The following is a 27,329-nucleotide window of genomic DNA, read 5'->3' on the forward strand; positions in this document are numbered from 1 at the left end:
TTCATTGATCCATTGGTTATATAGAACATATTTGAGTATTTCCCATCTCCCCACATTGGCTTCTAATTTCACCCCATTATGATCAGAGAAAATCAACTGAATATGTTTATTCTTTTAAATTTATTGAGTCTACTGAGATTTGCTTTATGACCTGGCATATGTTCCACTGTGGAGAATGTTCCATATAAGAAGAGGAGGAGGAGGAGGAGGAGAAAAAAAAAAAAAATATATATATATATATATATATATACACACACACACACACACACACACACAGTTGTTTGGGGGACCCAGTAGAAGAAAGTGTTTACTTGCCAAAACTGGTCTATAAGGACTGGAAGGGGTATTTATTCCTTCAGATGCAAAAATACCAATGCAAGATTACATGGATCATGAAGAATTAATCAAATGTGACATCATTAAAGGAAATTAATAAAACATCAGTAACTGAACTGTAAAAAATGGAGCTCTACAAATTTCTTGACAAAGAATTAAAAATAATCATCCGAAAGAAGCTCAAAGGAGTTGCAAGAGAACACAAATAGACAACTCAATGAAATCACTAAGACAAAGCATGAACAAAATTATAAATTTCTTGGAGAAATATAAACACTAAAAAGAACCAAATATAAATCTTGCAACTGAAGAATACAATAGAAGAATTGGAAATGTCAATAGAGAGTTTCAACAGCAGACCCAATCTTGCAGAAGAAAGAATCAGTAAGCGAAAAGACAGGCCATTTGAAATTCACCATAGAGGAACAAAAAGATAAAAGAAATAATAAAAAGTGAAGAAAACTTAGGGGACATATAGGACACCACCAAGAAAGAAAATAACAGATTATGGGAGTCTAATTAGAAAAAAGTGGAGGTGGGCAGAAAGCTTATTTTAAAAAATAACAGCCAGACATGACCAGAATCTTGGGAGAGATGTGGAAATTTAGATTGATGAAATTCAATGGACTCTAAACAAGATCAATCCAAAGAAGATGATACAGATAAATTATAATCAAATTGTTAAAAGACAGAGTCTTCAAAGGAACACAAGGAAAGAGATTCCACACTGAAGGGAAACTCCATGCTTTCAGTGTTATTTCTCAGCAGAAAATTTGCAAGCCAGAAAGGATTGGGTTAAAATATTCCACGTGCAGAAAGGGAAAAAAAACCTACCAATGAAGGATTTACAAACAAAAACTGTGCTTTAGAAATAAAGAAGATATAAACACATTCCTAGATGAACAAAAGCTGAGAAAGTTTATCACTGTTAGACTTGTCTTACAAAAAATGCAAACAGAAGTTCTTCAAGATGAATAAAATGCTAAGTAATAGAAAATAGAAAAAAATATAAAATTCACTTGCAAAGGTAAATAAGTAATGAAATTCAGAAAACTAATACTGCAATGGCTGTGCAAAAAACACTTTTAATTCTAGTTTGAAATTAAAGATAAAAATATAAAAAACAAAACAGTCAAAAAAATTTTTTTAGCAAAATGGAAATATTAAGTACTCACCTGTCAGGAATTACTGTAGTGAAAATGGATTCTATTGTTCAATAAAAAATTAAATAAGCTGGATGAATAAGGGGAAAAAACTGATTCAATAATATACTATGTGAATATATAGGCTAAGATAGAAAGAGATGTTCCATGGAAATAATAACCAAAAGATATCAGAAATGGCTATACTTATATCAGATGAAATAGACTTTCAGTCAAAATCTGTCACATTTTTCTCAGTACACACAGAATGTTCACCAGGATAGAATATATGTTGGGCCAGAAAACAAGTATAAGCCTATTTTTATGATTGAAATCATATCAATATATTTTTCAGCAACAATGGTATAAAATTAGACAAGATGAATATTGGGAAATTTGCAAATATGCATAAATTAAGCAAATATTTCTGAATAACCAATGCATCAAAGAAGATATTAAAAAGGAAATAAAAAATACCTTGAGACAAATAAGAATTGAAACAGAGCATACCAAAATTTACAGTATGCAGCAAAAACAATGCTAAGAGGGAAAGTTATAAAGGCTACATAAAGAAAAAAGAAAGGTTAGAAATAACATAACTTTATATCTTGAGGAAGTAGAAAAAGAAAACACAAAGCCAAAAATTAGCAGAAGGAAAGAAATCATAAAGATCAAGCAGAAATTAGTGAAATAGAGACTAGAAAGAGTAAAATGAAGAGTTGTGGGTTTTTTTAAAAAAGATAAACAAAATTGAAAAAACAATTAGGTAAACTTACAAAAAAAAGTGTGTGTGGGGGACTGAATTAACTGGAAGAAATGGATAAATTTCTAGACACAAGAAATGGAAAATCTGAATATACAAATGGCAGGTTGAGGTAGTTATTGAAAACCTTCCAACATAGAAAAGCCCAGGACTAGTCTTCATAAATAAATTCTACCAAGAATTTAAATCAGAATGAATGCCCATTGTCCTCAAACTCTTCCAAAACAAATTGAAGAGGAAATAATATTTTCAAACACATTTTATAAGGATAGTATTACTCAGATACTAGAACCAGATGAGGACTCTGTAAGAAAAAAAACAATTATATACCAACGTCGCAGATAAAGATAAATGCAAAACCCCTCAGCAAAATACTAGCAAATTGAACTCAGCAGTATATTAAAAGGATCATTACAATTATTAAAAGAGATTTGTCCCTGGGATAAAAGGGTTAGCAATGGAACTAGCTAACATTGGACTGAAACCTCTGAAACTGTGAGCCAAAATATATTTCCTTCTTAAATTGTTTTCCTCAGGTATTTTGTTACAGTGATGAAAAACTAACACAGATGCCCACCCTTAGTTTAAGTATTCAACATAGTACTGGAAGTAATGACTTCTAATCAGGCAAATAAAAGAAATAAAGGACATCCAAATTAGAAAGGAAGAAATCAAATTGTTGCTGTTTGCTGACAACAGGATCTTCTATATAGAAAGCTGTACAGATCTCACCAAAAAGCTGTTAGAACTAATAAATAATTCACCTAAGTTGCAAGATACAAAATCAATGAACAAAAATCAGTTGCACTTTTTACACCAACAGCAAACTATCCAAAAAAGAAATTAAGAAAACAATCTCATTTATCAAAACATCCAAAATAATAAATTTAACCAAGGAGGTTAAAGATCTATACACTAAAAACAACAAGACATTGATGAAAATAATTGATGAAGACACAAAAATGAAAAGATATTCCAAGTTCATTAACTGGAAGAATTAACGATATTAAAATGTTCATAATGCCCAAAGCAATCTATAGAGTCAATGCATTTTCTTCTGGGCTGGCTTAAATGTGAAGCAAAAGGTTAGGGAAGAGTGACAGATCTTGAAAGCTGTCAACTGTCAAACATCAAAAATTGTTTCATTGATTAGCATGTGTAAGATCCTGGGTTTGATTCCAGGCATCAAACACATAAAAAAAAAAAAAAAAAAAAAGAAAGAAAGAAATAGTTTCATCCTCTTTATTTTATTTTTTTTTAACATTTATGTTTTGGTTGTACACAATATCTTTATTTATTTATTTATTTATTTATTTAATGTGGTGCTGAGAATCAAACCCAGGGCCTCGCATGGGCTAGGCGAGCGCTCTACCAATGAGCCACAACCCCAACCCCTCATCCTTTTTATTTTAATACCCAATAAAAATCTGTGCACATGTACAAACACAAAATGTACAGCATTGTTCCTCATAGTCCTACTTGTAATATCCCAAAACTGAAAATAACCCAGTGTATGATCAATAGAATGGGTAAATAAATTGTAGTACACTTATGCAATATACACATCGGTGAGAAAAAATAATTGTGCAATAACAGATGAATCTCACATATTGCTGTGCAAAAGAAGCCTGGTATAATACAGTTATAATTGTTCCTCAGTATTTGTGGAGGATTGCTTCCAGGACTCCTTGTGGATATCAAAATATGTGACTGATCAAATCCCTCCTATAAAATGGCATGATATTTGTATATAGCCTGTGCACACATGCCTGTATGCTTCTCTTACATTTTAATGAATGAATGAATGAATTTTTGTGATACTGTAGACTGCACCTGGGGTGTGCAATCACTGAGTTTCATCCCCAGCATTTTTTTTTTAAGAGATACAGAGATTTATTTAGAAAAGCAGAGATATATTCAAGGGAGAATGTGGGTCATCTCAAGAGTGAGAAGCTTTGGGGGTAAAACAGGGAATACACATTTGTGGGAGAATATGAGTCATCTCAAAAAGCAAGATGCAACCTCTTTAAGGTTTTTGAGACAAGTTATTTCTAAGTTGCTGAGGCTGACCTGGAATTTGCAGTCCTTCTGCCTGAGCCTCCTGAGTAGCTGTGATTACAAATGTGAGCCAATTTTGAATCATCTCTAGATGACAGAATGTCTGTTCATGTTTAATTTTTTTAAATTTATTTTTTAGTTGTGGATGGACACAATACCTTTATTTTATTTATTTATTTTTATGTGGTGCTGAGGATCAAACCCAGGCAAGCGCTCTACTGCTGAGCCACAACTTCAGCCCAATACACGTGTAATTTTTCCCCAAATATTTTTCATCCATGCTTGGTTAAATCAGTGGATGCAGAACCTGAACATATGGAGAGCTAATTGTGTATATTTTATAATCCTATTTGGACAAAGAATAAAAACGTGTAAAATGAACAGATGATGTCAGAAGCAAAGAAGAAAAAAGAGGTTATCTTTATGAAAAAAGTGAGTTGGGGGAGGGTATGAGGGTGGCTTCTGAGGCTATCGACAATGTTTTGTTTCTTGGCACAGACACCTAAGTGACAAAACTTAGTTCTTGGATCCAGTTCGATGGAAAGAGGGTAATAAATTAAAACAAAAGCTCTGGTTGGCAGGTTATAGATATATTATATTTATAATATTTATAATATTTATATTTATATATTATATATATATTCAGTGATCTCTATATACTTGTATTTGCACATTTTAATGCCTGTTTATTACACTTCAACAAAAAGTTTACTTCAAAAAGAAAAAAAAAGTCATCAATCTAGAAAGAGAACATTATTTCAGAAGTCCCATTTGCTCTACCCCAGTTTATACCTCTCTTATCCTGAGATAAAGTTTTTATCTCTAATGTATTAGCTTTACTAATTATATATGTATTCATAAATAATAGGTTTTTCAGTATACTTAGTTTGTAGTTTTATAAATAAAGCCATGCCATATTTGTTTTGTGATGTTTTCTTGTTATTAACATTTCAATAACATTTCCTTTTCTGTGACATCTAGGATTTTTTAAATTGTATGTCATTGCTCTTGTGAAATTTTATAGCCTTCAGGAAAAATGTTAAGACTCTTTTACTAATCATAATAACTTATGTTTAGATTTGTCTAGTTAATGTTGATATACAAATATACAATCTGTTAAAAGGGGGAAGATAATAGTTTTTTCCTTTCTAGTCATTATATTTAAAATTTTTCCTTTTGTCTTATAGGGAATAGAAGTTGACTCCTGGTATACTCCATGTGTTCCTAATTCTAAACAGAGTGTTTTAAATTTTTTACCTTTAGGTATTATTATACTTTCTGCCAATCATGTTTGTGTTTTTAAAATCCAAAGAAATTTCCTTTTATTTCTAGATTAACACCTATATCATGAGTGGACACAGAAATTTATTAAATGCTTTTTCTGCCTCTACTCTGGTAAACATAATTTTTTCCTCTAATTTTTTGATGTACTGAATCATAGCAATTGTTTTCCTAATGTTCAATTGACACCTAATTTTTGGTATAAACACAGATTTGTTTTAATTTATAATAATTGTTGAATTCAGTTAGGTATTAGGTTTTGTTTTTGTTTTAAAGGATACTGCATTGATGTTCATTCAGGTCCTATGACTTTCCTTTCTCACACCACCTTTAATCTGATATTTGTATTAGGATGAAGTCAGGTTTATAAATTGAGATGGAAAGTCTTTCCATCCTAATTTGAAGAGTTTGTGTCCAATTGAATTTATATTCTCTGTATTGTTTTGAAAAACTTCTCAGTTTAAAGTTTGGAGTTTTCTCTGTTAGAAAATATCTTACTATTCAGTCTATGTAGCGGTTTTAGGACTATTTGTCATTTTTTTCTTAAATCGAAATTTGTAATTTATATTTCTTCAGAAATCGCCGTTTCATTTGAATTTTCTAATCTCCCTCTCTAAAGAGGGAGAAAAGAAAAGTCTTTTAGAGATCAGAGTAAGCTTGGATCCTGTGTGTTTACTGAACCCCTCTGCGTTGGGTAAAAGGCCCTCACAGTGACGCTTTGACCTGGTCCAGATGGTGCTTTTCTGGAGGGCTACAGAAAAAGAGCGCAGCCTCTTCAAGGTCCAGCTTTGATTATCAGAGCTTTTTTTTTTTTTTAGAAAATAATGTTCCTCCAGCATTTCTAAAATATGAAAAGTCTGCATAACAGACTTTGGGAAAGCCAGGATGTAGCGAGGAAGCCAGTTTTGTAAAGACTCAAACCCGGACCTCCAGAGTCCCCAGAAATAAGAGCGAGACTCCACAAGCCTGGAATTCCAGACCTACGGTTTTCGTGGCTTGGGCTACTCTCGCCTGCAGAGGGTGCGCTGCTGGATGGCCCACCCACGGGGGGGGATCTGTCTGGCGCGCGCCTTTCCCACCGCTTGCTTCCCGGCGCGTATACAACGAAAGGCAAGTCGGAATCTCGTGCGCCTAGGGTGTTTGGGGAAAATAAGACTGGGGAAGGCTTCTCCCTGCAAAACCACACACCATCACAACCAAGTGGTGGCACAAGGTGATAGGCATTTTATAATCATTTCATTAATTATTTGGCTTAAAAAAAAAAGTCACATTGGAGAATCCTCAGTGGGGTCTATACTTCTTGTTTTGGTAGGAAGCGACAAGCCCAGGAAGAGGCCTCTCTTTAATCCCAGTTGCAGTCGTCGGCGGCGGGTCTGACCAAACTGAGGAAGTGGCAGGAAGGGTCTTTCTTGTCCACCGTGTGGTGATTTTCGTTTACTCCCAGTGGGTCTCAGTTCTGATGCAAACCGCGTTTGTAACCGTGATTACAAAGGAATGTTTAATTCTTTTCTTTCTCTATTTCTTTACGGCTTAATTATTGACTGAGAGACACTATTGCATTATGCAAATTTGGTGTAAAATTTGGTAATAAGGGCAGGTATTTGGAGAAAATCAGAATTCTCTTTTCGTATCATTCCCCTGCTCTTGTGAGACACAAGAGAAAGGACTTAGATTTCGAGTATATGAATTACACCATATTTGAAAACAGGTTATTAGTGAAGATTTTATCATTCTGCTAAGATTACAGAAAAACGTGTATTGATGTACCAACTACCTAGCGCAGGGAGCGCAGGGACTCCAAACACTTGTTATAATTTTTCGCTACCTCATGCATCCAAGACCACGTGGCCTAATGGATAAGGCGTCTGACTTCGGATCAGAAGATTGAGGGTTCGAATCCCTTCGTGGTTGCATCGCTTTTTTCTTTTTCACGTTTCTCTATTTCCCAAGCACCACTGTAGCATCCGATCCACTTTGGGGAAAAAAGCGTCTCCGCTACTCTTTCAAGTGGGAAAGGAAGTTCTACGTCCAGTAGACCTCTCTTGAGATCCGCTGTATTCGACCCCTCCTTTCTTAACTTGTACAAAGGCTTGCACTCGGATAAGCAAACTACCCTTGTGTCGATTTGAGTGGGGTGGAGGTGGGGGCAAGGCGTGAATCTTGATCCTTGAGGACCCTCTTCTAGTGGTTTGGGTGGGCCCTGGAAGCGAGGTGGGAGCGTCAGGGACTTATGTTGAGGATCTGGTTCCCTCTGGGCAACCACCTTTCTTCTTGCACTGGTCCACAGTAGGCATTCGGTTACGTATTCGGCCCGCAGAGACAGACACACTTACACACTAGGTATCTGGAGAACTTGGTCCTTTTGAAGTCAGGTTAACCAATGTCGCCCCCTTTCGAAAGAAAAACTTCCCACATTTCAAGGAACTGGAGAAACGTTATAAAACCCGTTTCTGATTCAGGAGGAGGCGACGAGCGACTGGACGCGGTCTCTCGGTTCCCGCATTCTCCCACCGAGTGGGCGGAGTTAGTCCGACTACCCGCAATATCCCGAAACCAGGTTTAAAAAGTATTGAAAAAAGTAAGAAGCAGCAAGCCAGGCAAAGATCAGGACCAAGAGTGAGCGGCTTCTCTAAAAATGGAAAGAATCCGGCCAATATATTTGCATATTTTGATGAAATGAACAATGTGAAGTATAAATCAGATTCAGGAAAGAATGACAGTTATAAATAATTTTAAATTATGAAAAAATTTAATTAGTTGCCAAATATCTTCTGAGAAAATTCAAAGCCTCCTTTCTTACCAAGTCTTTTGTGTTTTGATTTTTCTTTTCTTTTCTTTTTTCTTTCTTTCTTTTCTTTTTTTTTAATTTATATTTTTGGTTGTAGTTGAACACAATAACTTCCTCACACGTGCTAGGTAAGCGCTTCACCACTTAGCTACAACCCCAGGCCCCAGGTATTTCTTTAAAACGCTCAAAGAAGAAATAAATCAGAGATGCACATTCTTCCATAGTGTGTGTGTAGGGGGAGGTATGTGTGTGTGAAGAGGAGACCCACAACTACTCATGCAGAATGCCATAATGAGATTCCAGATATATCCTTCATAAACAATTTTATCCAGCCATAATTGCCACAGAATGAGCTACACATGAGCTACACATGTGTTTGACAATTCATAAAATCATCATTACAATAAAAACAATGAACACAGATAGAACTAATTTGGAATTAATAGAAATTAATAATTATACTTTAGTTATTGTTAAAGCTTGCACAGAATTGTGGGTGCCTGTTAATTTGACTCGTCCTTGGTCTGATTCATTGTCTGTTATTCATTTGTACAATGCTATTCAAGTTTTGTTACATCGCTCTTGACGATTAATAGGAATAATTATAGCTTCAATCCTTGCAGTTGCTTCTGTAACTGCCACTGCTGCAGTAGCTGGCCGTTACTTTACATCAAGGCATTCAAACTGCGGATTTTGTGAGAACATGGCATCAAGATGCTCATTTATTATAGCAACAACGAAAGGACTTAGACTCTCAATTGGCTACAGATGTGATCAATTTACAACATACTGTTTCCTGGCTTGGCAATCAAGTGACTATCTTGACTACCAGAAGTGTTCTGAAGTGTGACTGGAATTCTTCTCATATTTGTGTGACTCCTGTACCATATAATACCAGTGATTCCTGGGAAACTGTTAAAAGACGGTTAAACGGATATCAAAATTTAACTTTAGAAATTATAAATTTGGAAAAAACTATTATAGACACCTTTAGTAAGACATTACCTGAACTAATAGGATCTGAAATTTTACAAAAATTGTCTTCAAGTATTGCTAATTTAAATCCTTTATGTCATTTCTCTACCTTGTTGTCAACTTCTTTAGGTAACGCTGTAATAATTTTTGTTTTGTGTTTTGTTTTGTATATAGTCTTCCAACGCTGGAGAAAGCAAAGGCAACTGAAACATGAAACCTCTCTTATCGCTTCTGCTATGGCTGATTTACAAAAACAAAAGGAGGGAAATATAAAGAATCAGATGTGACTGCGTAACTATTACTGTCCTTGATGGAGTCTGTCTGCAAATGGGATATTCTGTCAAGGTATAGATAGGTAACAGCGAACATACTTGTTTGCTGTCCTTGGGAAGGCCTACTTGCAAACGAGAGGCTCCTTCAATGTTTAGATAAGGCAACAGCAAACATGCTTGAAAACGAGATGTCTACTGTCCTTGGGAGGACTTACCTACAAACGGGATGTTCTGCCAAGTGGGCTAGGAGGGCACTAAGAAAAATTTTATTATCTGTTCTTAACAGAGTAGAGCTCAACATGCTGCAGGCCGAGAATAGATTAGCCATGAGAAGTGGATCACTTCTGATTAGAAAGTAAAACATCTGTGTGCTATGTTTAATTAGCTGAAAGACCTGATTTATTGATGTTGGAAGGCTGCCTTCTTTGTTCACAATACTATAGATTGCTTGTATACAATAAAGGATTTTTTTTTTCTGCTGCTGCTTTGCTTGCTCTGCTTCTTCTTTCTTTCTCATGCTGACCTGCGAGTGAATTACTGCAACAACCCCCCAAAGTTTCCTCATGCCCTCTGTACTTTTGAAATCCCTGCCCCCTCCCACAATACTGATCTGCTTTCTGTAGTGCTGTTTGCAGTTTTTAAAACATCATGTGTCTGAAGTTTTTGTAATTTTATGTTAGTGGGACAATACAGTATGGAATTTAGAAAATTATTTTTGTCATAATCATCATCTTGAGATTCATCAATGTTTTTGCTCACATGACAAATTCACTTATTATTATTGCTGGATGGTATTCTGTCCTATGGATATACTTCAATTTGTTCAACCTGTTGATGAACATTTAGAATATATCCAGATTTGGGTTAATATAATAAAACTGCTATGAACATTTTTATAAAGTGATTTGTGTGAATATATGATTTCATTTCTCTTGGGTAAATACCTAGGAGTTGAATGGCTGGGTCATATAGATAGGTGTGTATTTTTTTTAAATTATTTTTTTAAAGGACACTGCCGAACAAACTGGTATCACTTTTGTACATAACCTGATTGGAACATTACAAGAAAGGAAAATCATAAATCAATCTCACTCTTGAAAAATAGATGTAACTCATCCTGAAAGTTAAGGAAGGAACTGTACACAGTTGTTTAAGATGAATTATAAGTCATTTTTGTCTCAAAAGTCTAACTTATCTTAGGCTCTAAGAAAACAAGGTGGGTGTATACTTAGAAATAAAAATAAAAATTTGTGATCACCTTAAATATAGATAGAAACAGTATTTGATAAAATTCAGCATTAAATAGTGATCAATACTAAAAGCATCACAGAAGATGATTTCTTTAACCTAGTAAATGACATATTCAAAAATTTTATAGTAGATATCAATCATAAATGGGAAATAGGTAATACTGAAAACAGTCCATTTCAGACTGGTAACAAATCAGGGATGACAGTTCTTATCACTTCTATTCAAGATTACAGACTCCTGTTTGCCTTATTTATTGCCTTTTGCAGACAGTTTACAAATAATAACAATAAAAGCTAAAGTGATTGGAAAGGAAGAAACAAAATTGTCATTATTCTCAAATGATATGATTATATACAAAGGTAAGTTTGGGGGTTATGATAGATCTATTATAATATAGTGGGTTGTAAAATCTAATAGATTGTAATATATTGAGCCGAAATGAATGAAAATAAATTATATAGCATATGTTACATGAGAAAATGAGGAAATTCTAAACTCTTCACTGTTTTTATGTACAATAAGCCCTTTTATTTTATTTACTCTACATGAACTCCAGAATGTGATAGACAAACTATCTATTCTTTATTTTTTATTTTAATTCATCACTGATAAATTTCACTCAGAGCTACAGACAAGCATGTGGAAAATGTGAGCCATACTTGCTCATTCAGACTGCCACTTACTCTAGAGATCTGGAAGTCCTGGGTCTTTCAGAGTGAGAACTCTGAGCTTGGTGCGAGAACCTAAGAAGACTGAAGGTTATCTCATTGTTAAATTTGAATAGCCCGAGACCCCAAATGATTCTGTAGTCTTCCAGCTATAGCAAGAACAGAGAAAACCCAATGCATGGGATAATGAGATGATCCTCAAAAGTAATAAATAAATAGCTATCTTATCTTAAGCTCTTACTTTATGCTCAGAACTTTATAGTAAATGCTTGTATCCATTTTTTATATCTATATAGCAATCCTTACTCAAATTTAGTGGCTTAAAACAACAATTGTCTACCATGTTTACAATTCTGCAGGTAAACAATTTGAGCTAGAATTAATTGACAATATGTTGCTGGTTTTGTGTGGAGTCACTCATGTAAATGTATTCAACTGGCAGCATGGATGGTCCAAGTTGAGGACTGTCTGTAACTTGGACTCGATGGAATAAGACAATCCTAATTCATCCTGTGCAGCTTGTCAGTTGGAATGGCTGGAATGGCTGAGATGACGGGGACTCTAGTTAGTCTATCCTCTAAGAGTCTAGATGAGGTTTCTTTATACCATAGACCAAGATAACAGTAGGGCAAGAGGAGAAGTTGCAAGGCTTTTTGGAATTCCCAAAATATCATTTACACACATAGTTTCCACAGCATTCTATCCATCAAAGCAAAAATAAGACAGCTGACATTCAAAGGGAAGGGAAATAGACCCCATTTCTTGAAGGACACCAATGCAAATTACATTACAAAAGAATGTGTTTAGGGAGGGAATTTGTGGCCATTAAACAATTGATGACTTATTATTAAAAACTGTGAATAGCTCCTATTGACATATCCATTGTACATCTTGGTAAGTAAGTATCCACTATCATTTCTTAAGCTTTGGTCCAAGTTGGTCTGTGAGTCAGGTTTTAGACCTACATTTCCAAGGTAGGCAGGTAGGGTTGGGACCAGTGAGAATGTTGCACTCCAAAATGTAGCAGTAGCTGGAACAGAACTGGTAATGAAGAACATTTGCAGGTGACAATTATAAATCTTTGGTAAAGTGGAAGAGCTCTAAGCCTATCTCTAGAATGTCTCAGACAATGTTTAAAATCTGGAGGGTGAGGGGCTGGAGTTGTAGCCCAGTGGTAGAGGGCTTGCCTTGTATGTGTGAGGCACATGCGTTCGATTCCAGAAGCTCATATAAGTAAGCACATATAAGTAAGCATTTTAAAAAAACATCTAAAGGCCCATCAACAACTAAAAAATATTTTTAAAAAATCTGGAGGGTGAGATTAATGTCTCACACACGGGCTTCCTGCTCAACTCTAAAGGGTTGGAAGGGGGCAAAACTTTTCCAAGTCTTTTTCAAGACTCAATACCTGTGTCTCAGTTGTTAACTATCGGCAATTTGGACTTATTAAAAGTGACAAGAATTCCAGAGAAAGTCCAAAGGAATGAAGAAACTGAGGTAAGGAAAACAGATTCAAGGACAGGACATTTCCCACTAAGATAATTAGTTTTAAAAATCTCCCTCATTTCAAGAGCTGATAAATCAGAAAGAATTATTTTTCACTAATTTTTCTGTGAACCCGAATTCTAAGCCTGAGCTATGATGCTCAAGAAGCTATGGAATCAAATACTGTGAACAGGTGTTTCAGCAACTGCCAAACAAATGTTGTCAAAGCTTTGGTTGAGAAGTCAGCATCAAAAGTTAAGATACAGTGACATCCATCACGCACAATCTTGGAAATCTTCAGATAAATCACAGTCAGAGCCGGGGAATGCTATCATAAGTCACAATATAGCTCCTTAAAGGGGACTCAAATTTAGTGTCTTTTTCATTTGCATAGAGAATAGTAAAACTGCTCCAGGTGAGGCTTGAACTCACAACCTCGGCATTGCTCACAAGTCGTACTGTCCTATAAGTACCGCGCGCTAACCGATTGCGCCACTGGAGCCACCGCAGGTGGTTCCTCGGGGACGTTAAGTGAAGATACATTTACAAATGAAGATTAAAGAGTAATTGCTCTTAAAGTTTTGTTTTTGATGCTAAATACTATGAACAAAAAAGACACAAGGTTTCCACGAATGGGATTAAAAGACGTAAACAAGGGAACTCCGGAATTAGCCGAGTTTGTCTTTTCTTGTCCCACCCCTCGCTGCAACACAGAGGCACGCAGAGACTGAGGGTGGCAGTCTTCAGTACCGTGGTTAGATTGAAAGAAGTCACTTTAGCTCAGGAAAAGATGGAAGCTAAGATGGCTGCATGCAAAACAGACGTTTCGCTCTGAAACTGTGTTTCTCTTGGACCTTATATCTTCGCCATTCTACTTTTCTGCACTTCCACTCTGCATTCAGCTAGCCTTCCTTTGCTTTAAATGCCGCTGTCTCAACCCGACCCAGTCACTCGCCCGCTTTTAATCTTTACTTTGCTACCCTGAAACATTCAAAGAGATACTTCCTTTACCAAAAAAAACAAAACAAAACAAAACAAAAAAAACAAAAAAAAAAACCTGTTTTAGATCTACAGCACTGCAAATAATAATAATGATAATAATTATTATTTATTAATACAGAAAGGAAAAACACTTTTTAAATTATGATTGCAATATAAGCTAAACAAATGCAAGAAAACAATAAAATATTTTTGAAAAATTTCTGAAGTCTTATATCTTGAGAAATCCATTGTTAGCATTTGTTGTTTTTTGTTTAGGCTTTTTGTTTGTTTGTTTTTGTTCTATGAAGAATTACACGTATAGATTAAATATTTTTAAACATCTTCGTTAAAGGTTTCAAACAATGTGAACAAAATGGCCCCTCTTACCAGCACATTTCTTTTTATTTTTTTCAGACTGAATGTTCTTTAGTCCTTCAGTGACACATAGTTATCTAGTGGGTTTCCCATGATAAATCCACTCTAGCATCCCACATTTCTGAACTTCTGATCCCTTAATTCTGCCATCTGTCACAGCAGATGGCATTTCTACTATATTTAGCAAGAACCGTTTCTTTTTCTAAGCAGGAAGTATTCTAATAGCGTGCTAGGTTCATGGCAGCATATAAAAATTCTGTATTCAGGGAAAATGCTACTATATCAATAAATTCTTCTTAGACTCTAGTTGTACATGGGGCAAATGCTGAGTGGATAGCAAACAACATCTACATTGCTTTCAAGCAAGAAGGACATGGGTTTAACCACTTTTAATAGTTTCAGGGGTCCTGGCAAATCTGGGGAATTTTGATGTTTTAATGCATCAATTCAAAGGTCCATCCAATGTCTCAGGGTTTTATTCGTTTCCAATCATTACCAGGACCTTGGCATAGGAGACATTGTGAGGATGGCCTTAGGCCTAAGCCTAGGCAACTCCATTTTAAAACTCCTGTTTGAAACCTGCAGTCTCACCAGGCACCCCTAAAGGAGCCTTCCAGTATGGCCCTGTGGCACAAACAAGTCACTTCTCCCCACCCTGATAAACTCAGAGTGAAGTCTCTGGCAGGCTGTCCTGGCCTGATAAAAGGGAAAGGCACCTGATAAGAGAGAAAGGTGAAAAGATCAGGATGGGGACCACCAGACCAGATGTTTTAATCCCAGGGTAAATGATGTCACTGAGATACCCGGTGGCAGTTGATAAGGATTGAAAGAGGGGGTCAAAAGCCCCCAAATTTGGTACAAATAATAGAGCTAATAAACAGACATCCAGCCATCCGACAATGATGCCCTCATGCTGAGAGTCTGATGAAGACCTGGACTGACATCCCAACACTTCCTGATCCTCTCTGCATTTTCCTCACTGCTCTCAAACTCTACAGCCACATCTTGACCCTGGTAAGAGCTGTAACTTCTCCCTATGAACTTCTCTTTAATCAGCCATCAGCTCCATCCTTGAGAAGCCTGCCTTGGTTCCTGACCTGATCACCACGGTCTGAGTGAGTGTGCATCTGCTGGAATTAAAGCCTAAGGCTTGAGACTTTTGAACTGACACTTGAACTTAGCATGCAGGGGCAATGTCTATCATTAGCCAGTCATGATTAAGTGTGTTTGCAGTGCTTAGAATTAATTAATCTGGAATTGTTTGCTGTGAATTGATTATGTCTATTGCAGTGCCAAGCATTAAGGATTATTGTTTTCTTGATTAAGAACCTATAGAGTGAAATTGTATTGAGTGATTTGAGTGAATAAAGCATTGAAAGGGGCAGAAGTGCGTGGACATTCTTTATTTCTCCCCCTGGACTGCATAAGTCACACCTTTTGCCAATCGCAATACAACTTTCTTTGAAATTCTGCTATTCCTATGATTAAGTCTTCGGCCAGCACCTTGGCTTTTTGTGTCCTGAGTTGCAGGATATGTTCTTAACAGGATCCCATGGTGGCATCCTTTCACATTGAGACTTTTTAAGTGATATATCATCCTCAACTTTTAATTGTCTCTCTCCAAAGCATTAATTTCCTCTAGCAATGACCATCCAATTCTATTACTGAATAATTACCAATCCCCCCACGTTTTTTAATCACCCGATTCATCACATCTGCTGGTGCATGTGTGCATATGTCACTCATCCAGTCAGCCACCGCTGAACCAAACACTGAGGGAAAGGAGGCACCACATGGGGAAGCATCCCTTGAGGGATGGAGTCCTTTGTCACTTCTCATGAACAAGTAATTGGATATTGGCTATCCCAGGAGGCAACAAACTTGGCCTAAAGCAATTCCCAAAGACAGGTGACAACTAAAAGCCATCAAGTGACAACTTTCCAAACATCTGAGAGGATAAATCCCTTTGTCGGGGGGAATTTCGAGAATTCTGAACAATACACCATCAGTAAGCACTAGGAGGAAGATAAGATGAGTTCAAGTACAAGATGGAATTTTAAAAACCACAGAGATCTTAGATGCTGCGTAAAACTTTTATTTGAGACAGTAACAAGGCTGGTTCTGAAGCTGAGAAATCTGGGGTTGAGAGGGGAATTTCATCCCTCAAAAGATAAAAATCTGTCCCCATCCAGGAACCATGATCTGAATACACTAAGAATCGGACAATAAGGAAAATTTTTACAGGACAGAACAGAGAAAAGTCCTGGGTCCTATTATCATGGAGACACCCTCCCTTCATCTAAGTCATTGTTCTTGCTCCTACTTTCCCTTAGGGTTCTCACTGGAGAATGACAGGTGGAGGGAAATGTCATGGGTGAAAACTATTCCAAAAGACTTAGAAACTGACAATACATGGTTGTCCTACTAAGAAGTAGAATATAATTTGAATGACTAGATCCCCATGCTCTTTCTGTACCTTCAGGGTGGAAAAAGGAGGAGTCAACATGCAGGGACATCCTTCTTCCAAAGATGATGGAAAACTAAGCCATTCTCATGGAAGGATGATTTTCCTTTTATGGATATGAATTATACAAACTGTAATGGAGGCCTGGGGATTAGGGTTTCCATTCTTTTACTATTGACCCACACACTTTTTCCAGGAGAAAGGGCAATAGCCTTCCAAATACAAATCTACTTGGTGGAGAATGGGAACTTTAGCAGAATGAAGATAACTTAGTCAAAAGGAGGCCATTTAGGAAAAGAATATGGTGAAAAGATGAAGTTTTTCAGAACAGGTCTTTAGGTGAGAAGCAAGATGGCTTCTGCCCCCAACTCAGTCTTTTTATTTAGTGTTGAATTGCTTCAGGTACACCAGGATGTCTGACTTGACTCTGCTGATTGTAGCACGGTGGAACCATCGCATGACAGGGACTCCATCAGGCCCCACCAAAAATTTTTCAAAGTTCCAACGGATGTCATGAACTTTTATGGGTTCCCAGGAGATATATTTTAATGAGCCCAACATCTCAGATGGATGAGGACAGGAATGCTGAAGCAGAAAGATGGAAAAGAGAAACAACACATCACTTTTGCTACCAGATGATCAAGGTATTTTTACTCAGAAGTAATCCACTTCCTCCTGTATCTAAATATTTTATTACTTATGATTCCTGGTAAACCCCATAAAATTTCCAAAACACCACAATGTCAATTATCAGGAATGTTGTAACTATTGTAGCCAAATTCTGCTCCTTCCTTTTATTTTTTCCCCATAAACCCAACCCACAATCATGCCACCAGTGTTAAGATATGTCACCACTCAAGCTTCATTTTCCTTTTCTGCAAAGTGATTGACTTGGATTAAAATGTGGATTTCCAAGTTTTAGGGTTCAATGGGCCAATAGCATTTCAATAAATATCTTTTGGGGATAACTTAGAGTTAATGACATTATATCAAAGCAAAAATGTTAAATACCATCAATTCATCATCCTCATTTTAGAAACGCCATCCTAAGAATATATGTGTCATAATCTTTATTTTTTAATTTTAGGTGGACATAATATCTTTATTTTACATTTATGTGGTGCTGAGGATTGAATCCAGTGCCTCGTGCATGCTAGGTGAGCACTCTACCACTGAACCACAACCCCAGCCCCAGTCATAATCTTTAAATAAAGGACAGCCCTATAAGTTAGATGAGTTGAATTAATGAAATCCTCTGTACATATTCTTTCTTCAGCTTACTGAGGATATACACAAATTTTAAAATGGGCTAGTCATGGTCCAAGTCCAGCATTTAGAAGTAATTCACTCTAGTGATATTTAGGATTCTTTTAGCTCTGGCACTCTCTTTGTCCAAAAACTGGTATTAGCAGCATGATGGCACATGCCTATAGTCCCAGCAATTTGGGAGGCTAAGGCAGGAGTATCACAAGTTAGAGGCCAACCTCAGCAACTTAGCCTAGCCCTAAGCAATTTAGTGAGACCCTGTCTCAAAATAAAAAATAAAAAAAGGGTTGGGGGATGTGGCTCAGTGGTTAAGCACCTCTGGGGCCAATCCCCAGTACAAAACAAACAAACAAACAAACAAATAAATAAAAACCAATGTTTCAACTAAAAATACCTACTACATTGTATTAATCCTGTTGATTTCTAGCACATTCTTTCTCTCTCTCTCTCAACTGTGATCTCATGTTACTATTTAGCCTGCATTATAGGTAGCAGGCACTCATTAAATGTACCTTAGATGAATGAATTAATGAATGTCAATGAGTAAGAGGGTGGTCCCAGTAAAAGCTGCCATTCCACATAATTCTCTCCCCCATACAAAGTCAGGGCCCCATAAACATTAACAAATTAAACCCAAATCTTATGCTGACCTGAAGATTCCCTCTAAAAAGATCAATCCAACCTCTAGGCATGATCTCTTGGGCACATTTCTACCATAACAATTCTGCACTAAGAATATTAGGGAAAAGGAGGAGGTTTAAGCCAGTAACTGACTCACCTTCAAGAAGGTGAAGACTTTCTGTTCTTTTTCACCATTCACATCTCCTTTCTCAAAAAGCTGGAAATTAGGTATATATCCTCCCCCTGGACGAACATACCTGCAATAACCAAATGTTCCCAGGAAGCTCCAGGATAAAGTTATGATGGGACACCAGATTTGAAGTCACAGGAAAGGGCAGAATGAGGAATAGATATAATAGATGGGAGAGGTGACAGAAATAGGCCATTTTTAGACTTTGGGCTCCTTAGTCACTATTTTATTCCACAATCTATCTTGGATCCTCTCATTGTTTCTGTGCCAATTATCTCTGTTCTTCTGCTCTTCCACAGTCCATCCAGTTCTCAACCAGGGGTGGAGACAAAATCTCTGGACACTACCAGACTCTTATCAAGGTAGATTAATGTTTAAAAAAATCAGTTTGCAGATACCCTTGAGCCTAATAATCCACTATCTTCCTGGGAGGTTTCTGAGATGGAAGAATCTCTGCAGATAGGAAAGATGGACAAGTGTCTCCTACTGGGTTTCAGGCAGGCACTTACTTGAGTCCAGGAAGAATCTCTGTGTTGTCTCCTGGTTCTTGCTTTCCAAACTGGTTGCAGGGAAAGCCCAACACAACAAAGCCAAAGGGCTTTAGCTCCTCCTGAAGTTCATTCAGTTCTGTGATTAGAAAAGGGACATGATGGCCAGCCTAGATAACCTTTGGGCAGAGAAGGATCCCTGGGGTTATTCATTCTACAGAGAAGGAAACAGAGACCAGGGAGGGAAATATCTCTAGATCAAAGAGGCTATGAGTAGCACAGCTGAAGTTGGACACCAGATCTTCAGACATGCCTGCTAGACCAGTGAATATAGTACAGTATTTCCCAAGCCTGTAACCACATCCAATCGTTAAAAATAAGGATGCCCATAAGTTTCTGATTCTATTTCTCTGAGATGGGACCAAGTCATCTTAATTATTCAAACTCCCGTGATTTTTAAACAAAGCCAGATTGGAACATCTTTACTATTCTTATCGGTTTGCTTTCCCTGGTTGGTGAATTTACAGACTGAATCTTTCTTTCTAAAGGGAAGACACAGATGACAAGACTGAGCTTCTTTCCTCAGTACAGGCTGGCAGAGTGCAGATCAATCTGACAGAGCCAAAGAAAACCTGAGAAAGTTCAAGTTAAGCTTTCTGCTGCTCTTCAACCATCCTGAGGATGTTAAAGATGCTTTCTACCTAAAAGTCTTCAGTGATTTGCCAAACACGAGCTTCAGCTGCTTTCTTCTACTGCCAGGAAGTTTCCAACTTGTCGGCTCAGGCTTTTATAATCCATGTCTCTTTATTGACACTTTCTGGACCAGATGCCTTCAGTCCCTTGATGAGCACTAGCCAGTGCCACTCAGATTCAGCTCACCCAATTGGTATCTCCTTTTAGCCCCTTTCTTTAAAAGGAGAGACTGCTTTCCTGTTTTCACGTGAGTCCTCAGAACCTCTCTCCATGTACTTCCCTCTTGTCTTCAGCACTACAGATAATCCCTCCCTCTAGGAAAGAAAAGAAAATAGGAAGCCTGTCTTCCACTCCTTGAGCAACTATTCCTCAGTTTCTTCATCTGTTATGTGCAGAAGAAGATGAAATAAGTTCATTTTTAAAGTCCCTTATAAATGGACAAAATGAATTATGTTTAAAAAATAATATTCAGTCTTTTTTTTTTTTTGGTACTAGGGAGTGAATCCAAGGGCACTTAACTACAGGGTCTCACTGAGTTACTTAGGAACTCACTAAGTTGCTGAGGCTGACTTGAACTCACAATCCTCCTGCCTCAGCCTCGCAAGCTGCTGGATTACAGGCATGCACCACCAGCCCAGTTAATATTCAGTCTTAAAAAAGAAAGAGGAAATAAAATAAACTCAAAATTATGTTGTTAATTTAAAAAATAAGACAGCAAACATATTCGCATCATGTTTTCAACTGGTAGGAAAAGCAGGAAAAATAATCCATATCCATATTTTATAAACATGATAATATAAGCTGTCTGAAGGGAGGAAAGGGAGGTGGAAAGATTTTTTTTTCACTCTGAACCTCTTTGTTCCTTTTGAATTTTGAGGCTTGTGAATCTATTACTTCTGCAGAACACAACATAATTAAAAACAAATTCTTAGTAATTCAAATATATAAAGTGTATCTGATATAATACATCCTGCTCACTATTAATTTGTTTTTAAGCCAATGGTCCTAAGAGACATATGAGAGAGACAAAATTCTTCCTTGAATAATGAACAAGGAGGAAGAAAACTACACCCAAGAGAAGAGGCAAGATTGACAGGGTGCATGTGCTTCTATCATAGCCTCTTCTTCTGGCCCTTAACTCCAGTCAAATACAGCTCCAGGTACAAACTCTTTCCCCCCTTTCCTTGTGAAAGGATAAAAGAAACTGAAGATAAAGACCAGGCATTGTAAAGCTTCTAAGCTGCAAAGCCTGAGTTAAAATGTAAAAGACCAGGTATTGTTAAGTTCCTATGCTACACTCAAAACCTGAAATTCCTGTAGCTGTTAGGACAATTCACGGGACTGCCCAGTAGATATTCCCCCTGACCATTTAGTTGTTAAATAACCTGGGCCCTGTGCAGTTTGGCACGTAGGCATTCAGGGCCCAAACCAATCAGTTTAAATGTGTACCCCGCTTTAGGACTAACCTATCACCCCCGCCCGACCTGTTCCCGCCAATGAATGTACTAATCATGTTCGAGAGTTGTTGTTCGCCTCATGATGATTTGTTCTGATGTATGCAAAGCCCCCGCCCTCCCCAAAAAGTGTACTTAAGCACTGCTCAACCCCTGCTTGGGGCTCTTGGCCGCTCTCCCTTCTTGAGTGAGCACGGAGCCCCAGCATGCTGGATCCTCAATAAACCCCCTTTTGCGGTTTCATGAGTCGGTCTCTTGGTGGTCTCTTCCTCCGTCGTTCGCCGGTCCCTTACACTTGTCACTATAAAAGACTTTGCAAAAGTCTCAAAAAACATGGATCTTTTCTTATCTATTTGCCAAGGAGACTTCTGGAATCTTCTATGAAGCTCCTAGTTCTTAGATATATATTGATTTTATTAGAAACTTCAGACAAAGCAGAGGCCAACCCTGGGAATATCAGCAATTTTTTTTTCTATAAAAGCTAAATAGTATTTTAGGCTTTGCAGATCACCTGGCCTTCATCATCACTACTAAAACAACTACTGAACTCTCCCTGTGGCATGAAAGCAACTTAGATAGTAAGTAAATGAATGAACATAGCTGGGTCCAATACAACTTGGTTTATAAAAACAGACTGGCCAGATTTGGCCTATAGGGCACAGTTTATTGACTTTTGACATTGAGAATAAAGTCATTTACCTATGAGTATTTATGTTGGCATATAATTAGAATTACAATATAATTCCAAGTGTGATTTTTAGAATATCAAGTGTTATTTAAAATCAGTTGGAAAATTTAGTCTCAAAGACATATGGCTGTGAATTCTTACCAGGATATTGAGCTGTCAGGCCACAATAGGTGGCTACGTTGACAAAGAGGATGTACTTGCCCTCATACTGCTTGAATTGAATGCGTTCCATCCCATTAAGAGTGAAGGCCTCATAGTTATATATGGTGCCTTTTACATCTTTGTAGCAATCCATCTGGAAGATTTAAAAAAATGATAATATTAGTGATAATTCCTGATATCTGTGTATTATTTCAAAGCACTTAAAGAATAATACAGGTATCAGACTCAGAGAACAAAAAATAATTGTCTAAGGGATCAATGAAAATATTGAAACTTGGGTTTTGTGACTTAAAAATCATTCCTTTTTTTTTTCCCTCCAGCAACAAGTAGTCAAGTCTGTCTTCCTATTATTTGGGCAAAGGTAGGCTACTAGGAAATACTTGGACAAATATAAAGTGCTAAGAGCCATAGCTAAGTAAGAATGATGCATGGCAATTTCCTTGTCAGCCTACCCCATGTTGCTTAGAAGGAGGGCTCTCCATTGTGGAAATGGGCTTGCCTTGGACCCAAGTCATTTGCAGTGACATTGCATGAATGTTTGAGTAAGGTGACCCTGCTCAAGGACCAGGGTGGATCCAGGTTTAGGGCGGATCGGGGTTTAGGGCAATCCGGGTTTAGGGCAGTTCCAGGTTTAAGGTGATTCCTGCTGGGAATAGGGCGTATCCTGCTGCCTCAGGCGCTCGCCCGCTCCTTGAGTTCCCGTTGAGTTCTTGCGGGATTCAGAGAGTATTTGGGATTCAGAGCCCGGTGGAGAGTGTGGATTTTCCCCAGAACATGCATGTAGAGTGCCAGTGACAGTTCGGGAATAAAGAATTGCTGTTTGAATCTACAAGGCTGTGAGTGGCTAGTGATTTTGTGCCCAGCCAGACGGCGGCAATAAAGAAAAGAGATTTGTGAGCTGGGATATGAGAAACAGAAAATAAGTGGGGCTAAAGAGAAAAGTACACTGCTTTCCAAATTTTTTAATATTCGTTTTTTAGTTGTAGTTGGACACAATACCTTTATTTAATTTATTTACTTATTTTTATGTGGTGCTGAGGATTGAACCCAAGGCCTCTCATGTGCTAGGCAAGTGCTCTACTGCTGAGCCACAATCCCAGCCCCTGCTTTCCTAATGTCTGTGAAAATTAAGCTATGTTTTAGCTCTGAATTGAAGTCTCAGAGAAGGGCAGTTTTAATTGCTTAAGTACTTCAGAGTAGCTGAGTTACTTTTCTTTCTCTAGGCCTTCTGACTTCTTAATCCAAGCATCAACATACTAGAATGGAAAGAATTTTAGCCTGGGAATCAGAAGCCAGATCTATTATTACACTCCTCTATGAACCTAGGTAATTCTCATCTTGGACCTCAGTTTCCCCATGAGTAAAATGCAGCTATAAGGAGGGCCCTCCAAGTTTAACATTCATCCCCATCTCACTTTTCTCCCTTCTGTCATGCTCTTACTCATGTGATGCTCTTGTATGTCAATACTGTGAAATCCCAGCTTTTGGGTAACCCCTGCTATTGCCTAAGAGAAGATATAGAGAGCTTCAAAGCCTATCTGCAAGTAGGTCACTAGGATCTGTCTGGCAGCATCTGACCTATTATAAACCCAGTTCCCCACACCATTGTGTTTTAGGTACCTAGTGCCCACCTTCATCATCATCAGCTCCATCTATCCTATTCCTTCTCAAATCTCCTGAACATACTTGAATGGATATCCACATAAAACAGAAATAAGTTTTATGTAACAGAAATAGGCTCTTCCTGAAACTTCCATTGCATGTACTTATGTTGAATTCCTCTACAAAGCAGTTCTCATCTTATTTTTCTTATTCTTGTCTATTCTTGCAGGGTACCTGTAGTACCCAAGTACTCTGAAGCCACAGTACTCACTAGCACAACCTGATCTCTTTCCCTATATTGAGGAAGCTGTTACAAATTGTCTGTGGACTACAAGGAGTATAATATAGGAAATACGAAAAGGAAGCTACTTGCCTGAACCCTCTAGTGAGAAAAAGGCAGAGAAACTGTTTTGAAAAAAAAGAGAAGGGCATTAGCTCCTAAGGAAGGTGCAGATTTAAACAGGATTAAACTAGATTTCCTGGATATGCAATGGACCAGAAAGAATTTTAACTAAACACTATCCGCCCCCACTCAGGAGTAATGTAAAACAAAACCCAACTTTTTCCAGCCCTACAAATCCAGTGATTATATCACTAGTACACCAGATTGCAGTTACTCAGTCCTTCTCTTAGGGAGAAAGCTATTTTCTCTATATAAGTTTTTGTGCCTTTCTCTAAATTTGCACACTTATATGCACCAGTACTGAGGTGTGTATAAAGAGAATATTATATGAGAACATCCATTTCTACTTTCATGATGCTTGGTTCCAAGTCAAACAATTTTAAGAATTTGCCTTCTGCACCTCTTTCTTTTTCCCCCTATCACAATGAAAATCATGCTGCAAACAGGTTGCAGGGTCTTAGACTCTGAACTTGAAGACTTACTACAGATGTTGATTATTGTTCCTAGTTTATTTAAATCTATGTGATATGTCTGAACCCCTCCAGACACAACTTTTCTTTGCAGATTTTTATCGGTGCATTATAGTGGTCTTTACATAATAGTGAGATTTGTTTTTACATATTCATACATGCATATAATATAACATATATATATATTCATATATTCTGGATTTTAATCTTCTGTCAGAAGAGTAGCTAGCAAAAATGTTTCTCCCATTCTGTAGGTTCTCTCTTCACCTTCTTAAAATTATTTTCCTTGTTGTGTAGAAGCTTTTTAACTTGATGCCATTCCATTTATTAATTCTTGGCATTATTTCCTGAACTTAAGGGATCCTATTGCGAACCTTATGCTTATGTGCTAGAACGTATAACTCTACGTCCCCCCACCTCCAGGAGTTGCAGAGTTTCTGGTCTAATTCTTAGGTCTTTGATCCATTTTGAATTTACTTTTTGTAGGGTGAGAGATAAGGGTCTAGACTCATACTTCTACATCTGAATAACCAGGTTTTCCATCATTGTTTGTTAAGAAGTTCAGGCTTGGGCTGGGGTTGTGACTCAGCAGTAGAGAGCTTGCCTAGCATATGCAAGGCCCTGGGTTTGATCCTCAACACCACATATAAATAAATAAAATAAAGGTATTGCGTCCAACTACAACTAAAAAATAAATATTAAAAAAAGGGGCTCAGACTCAGCTTTTATTAAGCAAATTCTAAGCCCAGAGTCTCCACACAAAATTAGGCAGCATTTGGTAACATAAAAAACCCTATCAATTCTGAAAATAGAAAGTCACCCAGCAACTTTTCTAGTCAATTTCAGATAGAGGTAAAGATCTTATCAGATTTGTCTTTTGTAGAACATATTATATGAATAATGATTGTTGCTCACCCACCCATGAGCTAGATTCTGTTAAAATAAATTAGCATTGAGTAAATTTATATCCAAGGCCCAAAGTGACAACCCACCATGTGAAGTTTGTTTCTCTCTAAATTCATGATTCCTTTTTGCCTTTCAGTCTTCTCATTCATTACTCTCCTTCCTTGGACTATCCCTTCCACTACCATATATACATGTTTTATCAATAAGGCAATTAAGTCATAAGCTGGGAATAAAACTGAGGCCAGATTCCAAGACATCTGACTCCATATCCAGTTGTTTTAAGACTCCAGTTAATTTTTTCATGTTCCTGTGATAACTATGACTTTATCCCTAAAACTTACATGTAAGTGTTTCTTCACATTAGTGTTTGAGTGGACTAGAAAGAACTCAGGAAGAAACTAGCAAAAAACCCTTCCTTCACTATCATTTGTGTCTAAAATGACCAGATTCAGCCTTTCCTCCAAACCTTAATCCCCACCTATTCTGATATCCACGTTAGTCCCACTCAGCTAGTGACTGATGTGGCTGGGAGTGGGGGTGGGGATGGGGCTCCAGGAGTCCTCCACTTGGAGATGGAGAGAAAGGACTGTACTCAAGGATCACCATTTTATGGGGAATGAAGAAGATTCAAGGAAAAGAGAAGAAAGGTTTAGGAGAACTCACAAGAAGGTAGAAAGCCCAAGTCCAAATCTTGCAAGAAGTACAGAATATAGAAGCAGGACAGAAGAGTAGAATACAATGTTCTCTCTCACTGATAATCAAAGAAGTATGAATAAGAAAAGATACATGTTTACCCTCTCCTGCCCTCTCTGGAGCTCACTTACCTTCATCTTATCTTGCTTGGCATCTGTCGGCATGAAGTCAATAAGAAGAAAGAGGAAAAGACAGGAGGCTCTTAACTGTGCCATCATGACTGGTGTTGTAGATCACTGATCTGAGAGCCTGAGTGAGGTCCTTATGCATCTCCAACAGTATTTTGTTACTTTGGCAGAGACTGGCCCAAGCCTGAGCAGGCCAATTGCAGGGCCTCAAGGATTCCTGCCACATGAAGACTGGAGAATTCAAGCCACATCTTCGCCTACACATATGCCCATGAGCACTGAGTGCTCATTAGTGCGATTAGGACCTGGGACTCATATAAATTCTGAGAATTATGAGAGGGTGCCGGCAATCCCTCGGAGGTCCTTGAAGACTATTGTTTGTTTTTCCTGAGCAGATGGGGATGTCTAGATGTAGATGCAGCCTCCCAGATTTCCTTGCAAATGGGTTTAGACATTCTAAACACTATTGCTAAGGTGTTTAGCTCATTGGTATAGTGTGGCTTCAATGCTTCAATACGCAGAACCAAAAGAGAAGAAAAAATTTGCAGATACCATGCCTAATATGATTACTTGAGGTTTTTTTTTTTTTTTTTTTTTTAAATCAATGGACGAACTACCTAGCATCTGCTTGAGAGTTGAGAGAAAACTGGGGTAAGGGTTGTGGATATTTACAATATATGTAAAGAACAGCACATTGGTATATCCATTATAGAAATGCTTTTTTTC

General features: G+C 37.5%; 1 protein-coding gene and 2 non-coding genes across 3 annotated transcripts; 1 reads left to right on the forward strand and 2 right to left on the reverse strand.

Moving 5' to 3' along the window:
• The first annotated feature begins 7,418 nt into the window (after positions 1–7,418).
• On the forward strand, positions 7,419–7,491 carry Trnar-ucg (transfer RNA arginine (anticodon UCG)). The gene has a single exon. It is a non-coding gene; the product is annotated as a tRNA-Arg (tRNA).
• A 5,935-nt stretch (positions 7,492–13,426) lies between these two features.
• Positions 13,427–13,521, reverse strand: Trnai-uau (transfer RNA isoleucine (anticodon UAU)). The gene is made up of 2 exons: positions 13,484–13,521; positions 13,427–13,462 (listed from the first exon to the last, which is right to left on the reverse strand). It is a non-coding gene; the product is annotated as a tRNA-Ile (tRNA).
• Positions 13,522–17,217: 3,696 nt separating this feature from the next.
• Gpx5 (glutathione peroxidase 5) lies at positions 17,218–26,693 on the reverse strand. The gene is made up of 5 exons (XM_027922161.1): positions 26,607–26,693; positions 22,381–22,534; positions 19,426–19,543; positions 18,884–18,983; positions 17,218–17,424 (listed from the first exon to the last, which is right to left on the reverse strand). Exons 1-5 carry the CDS (start codon positions 26,691–26,693, stop codon positions 17,218–17,220), a joined length of 666 nt encoding a protein of 221 aa, XP_027777962.1.
• Between the last annotated feature and the right edge of the window lie 636 nt (positions 26,694–27,329).

Source organism: Marmota flaviventris, chromosome 6 (assembly GCF_047511675.1).
Source record: "Marmota flaviventris isolate mMarFla1 chromosome 6, mMarFla1.hap1, whole genome shotgun sequence".
NCBI lineage: Eukaryota > Metazoa > Chordata > Mammalia > Rodentia > Sciuridae > Marmota > Marmota flaviventris.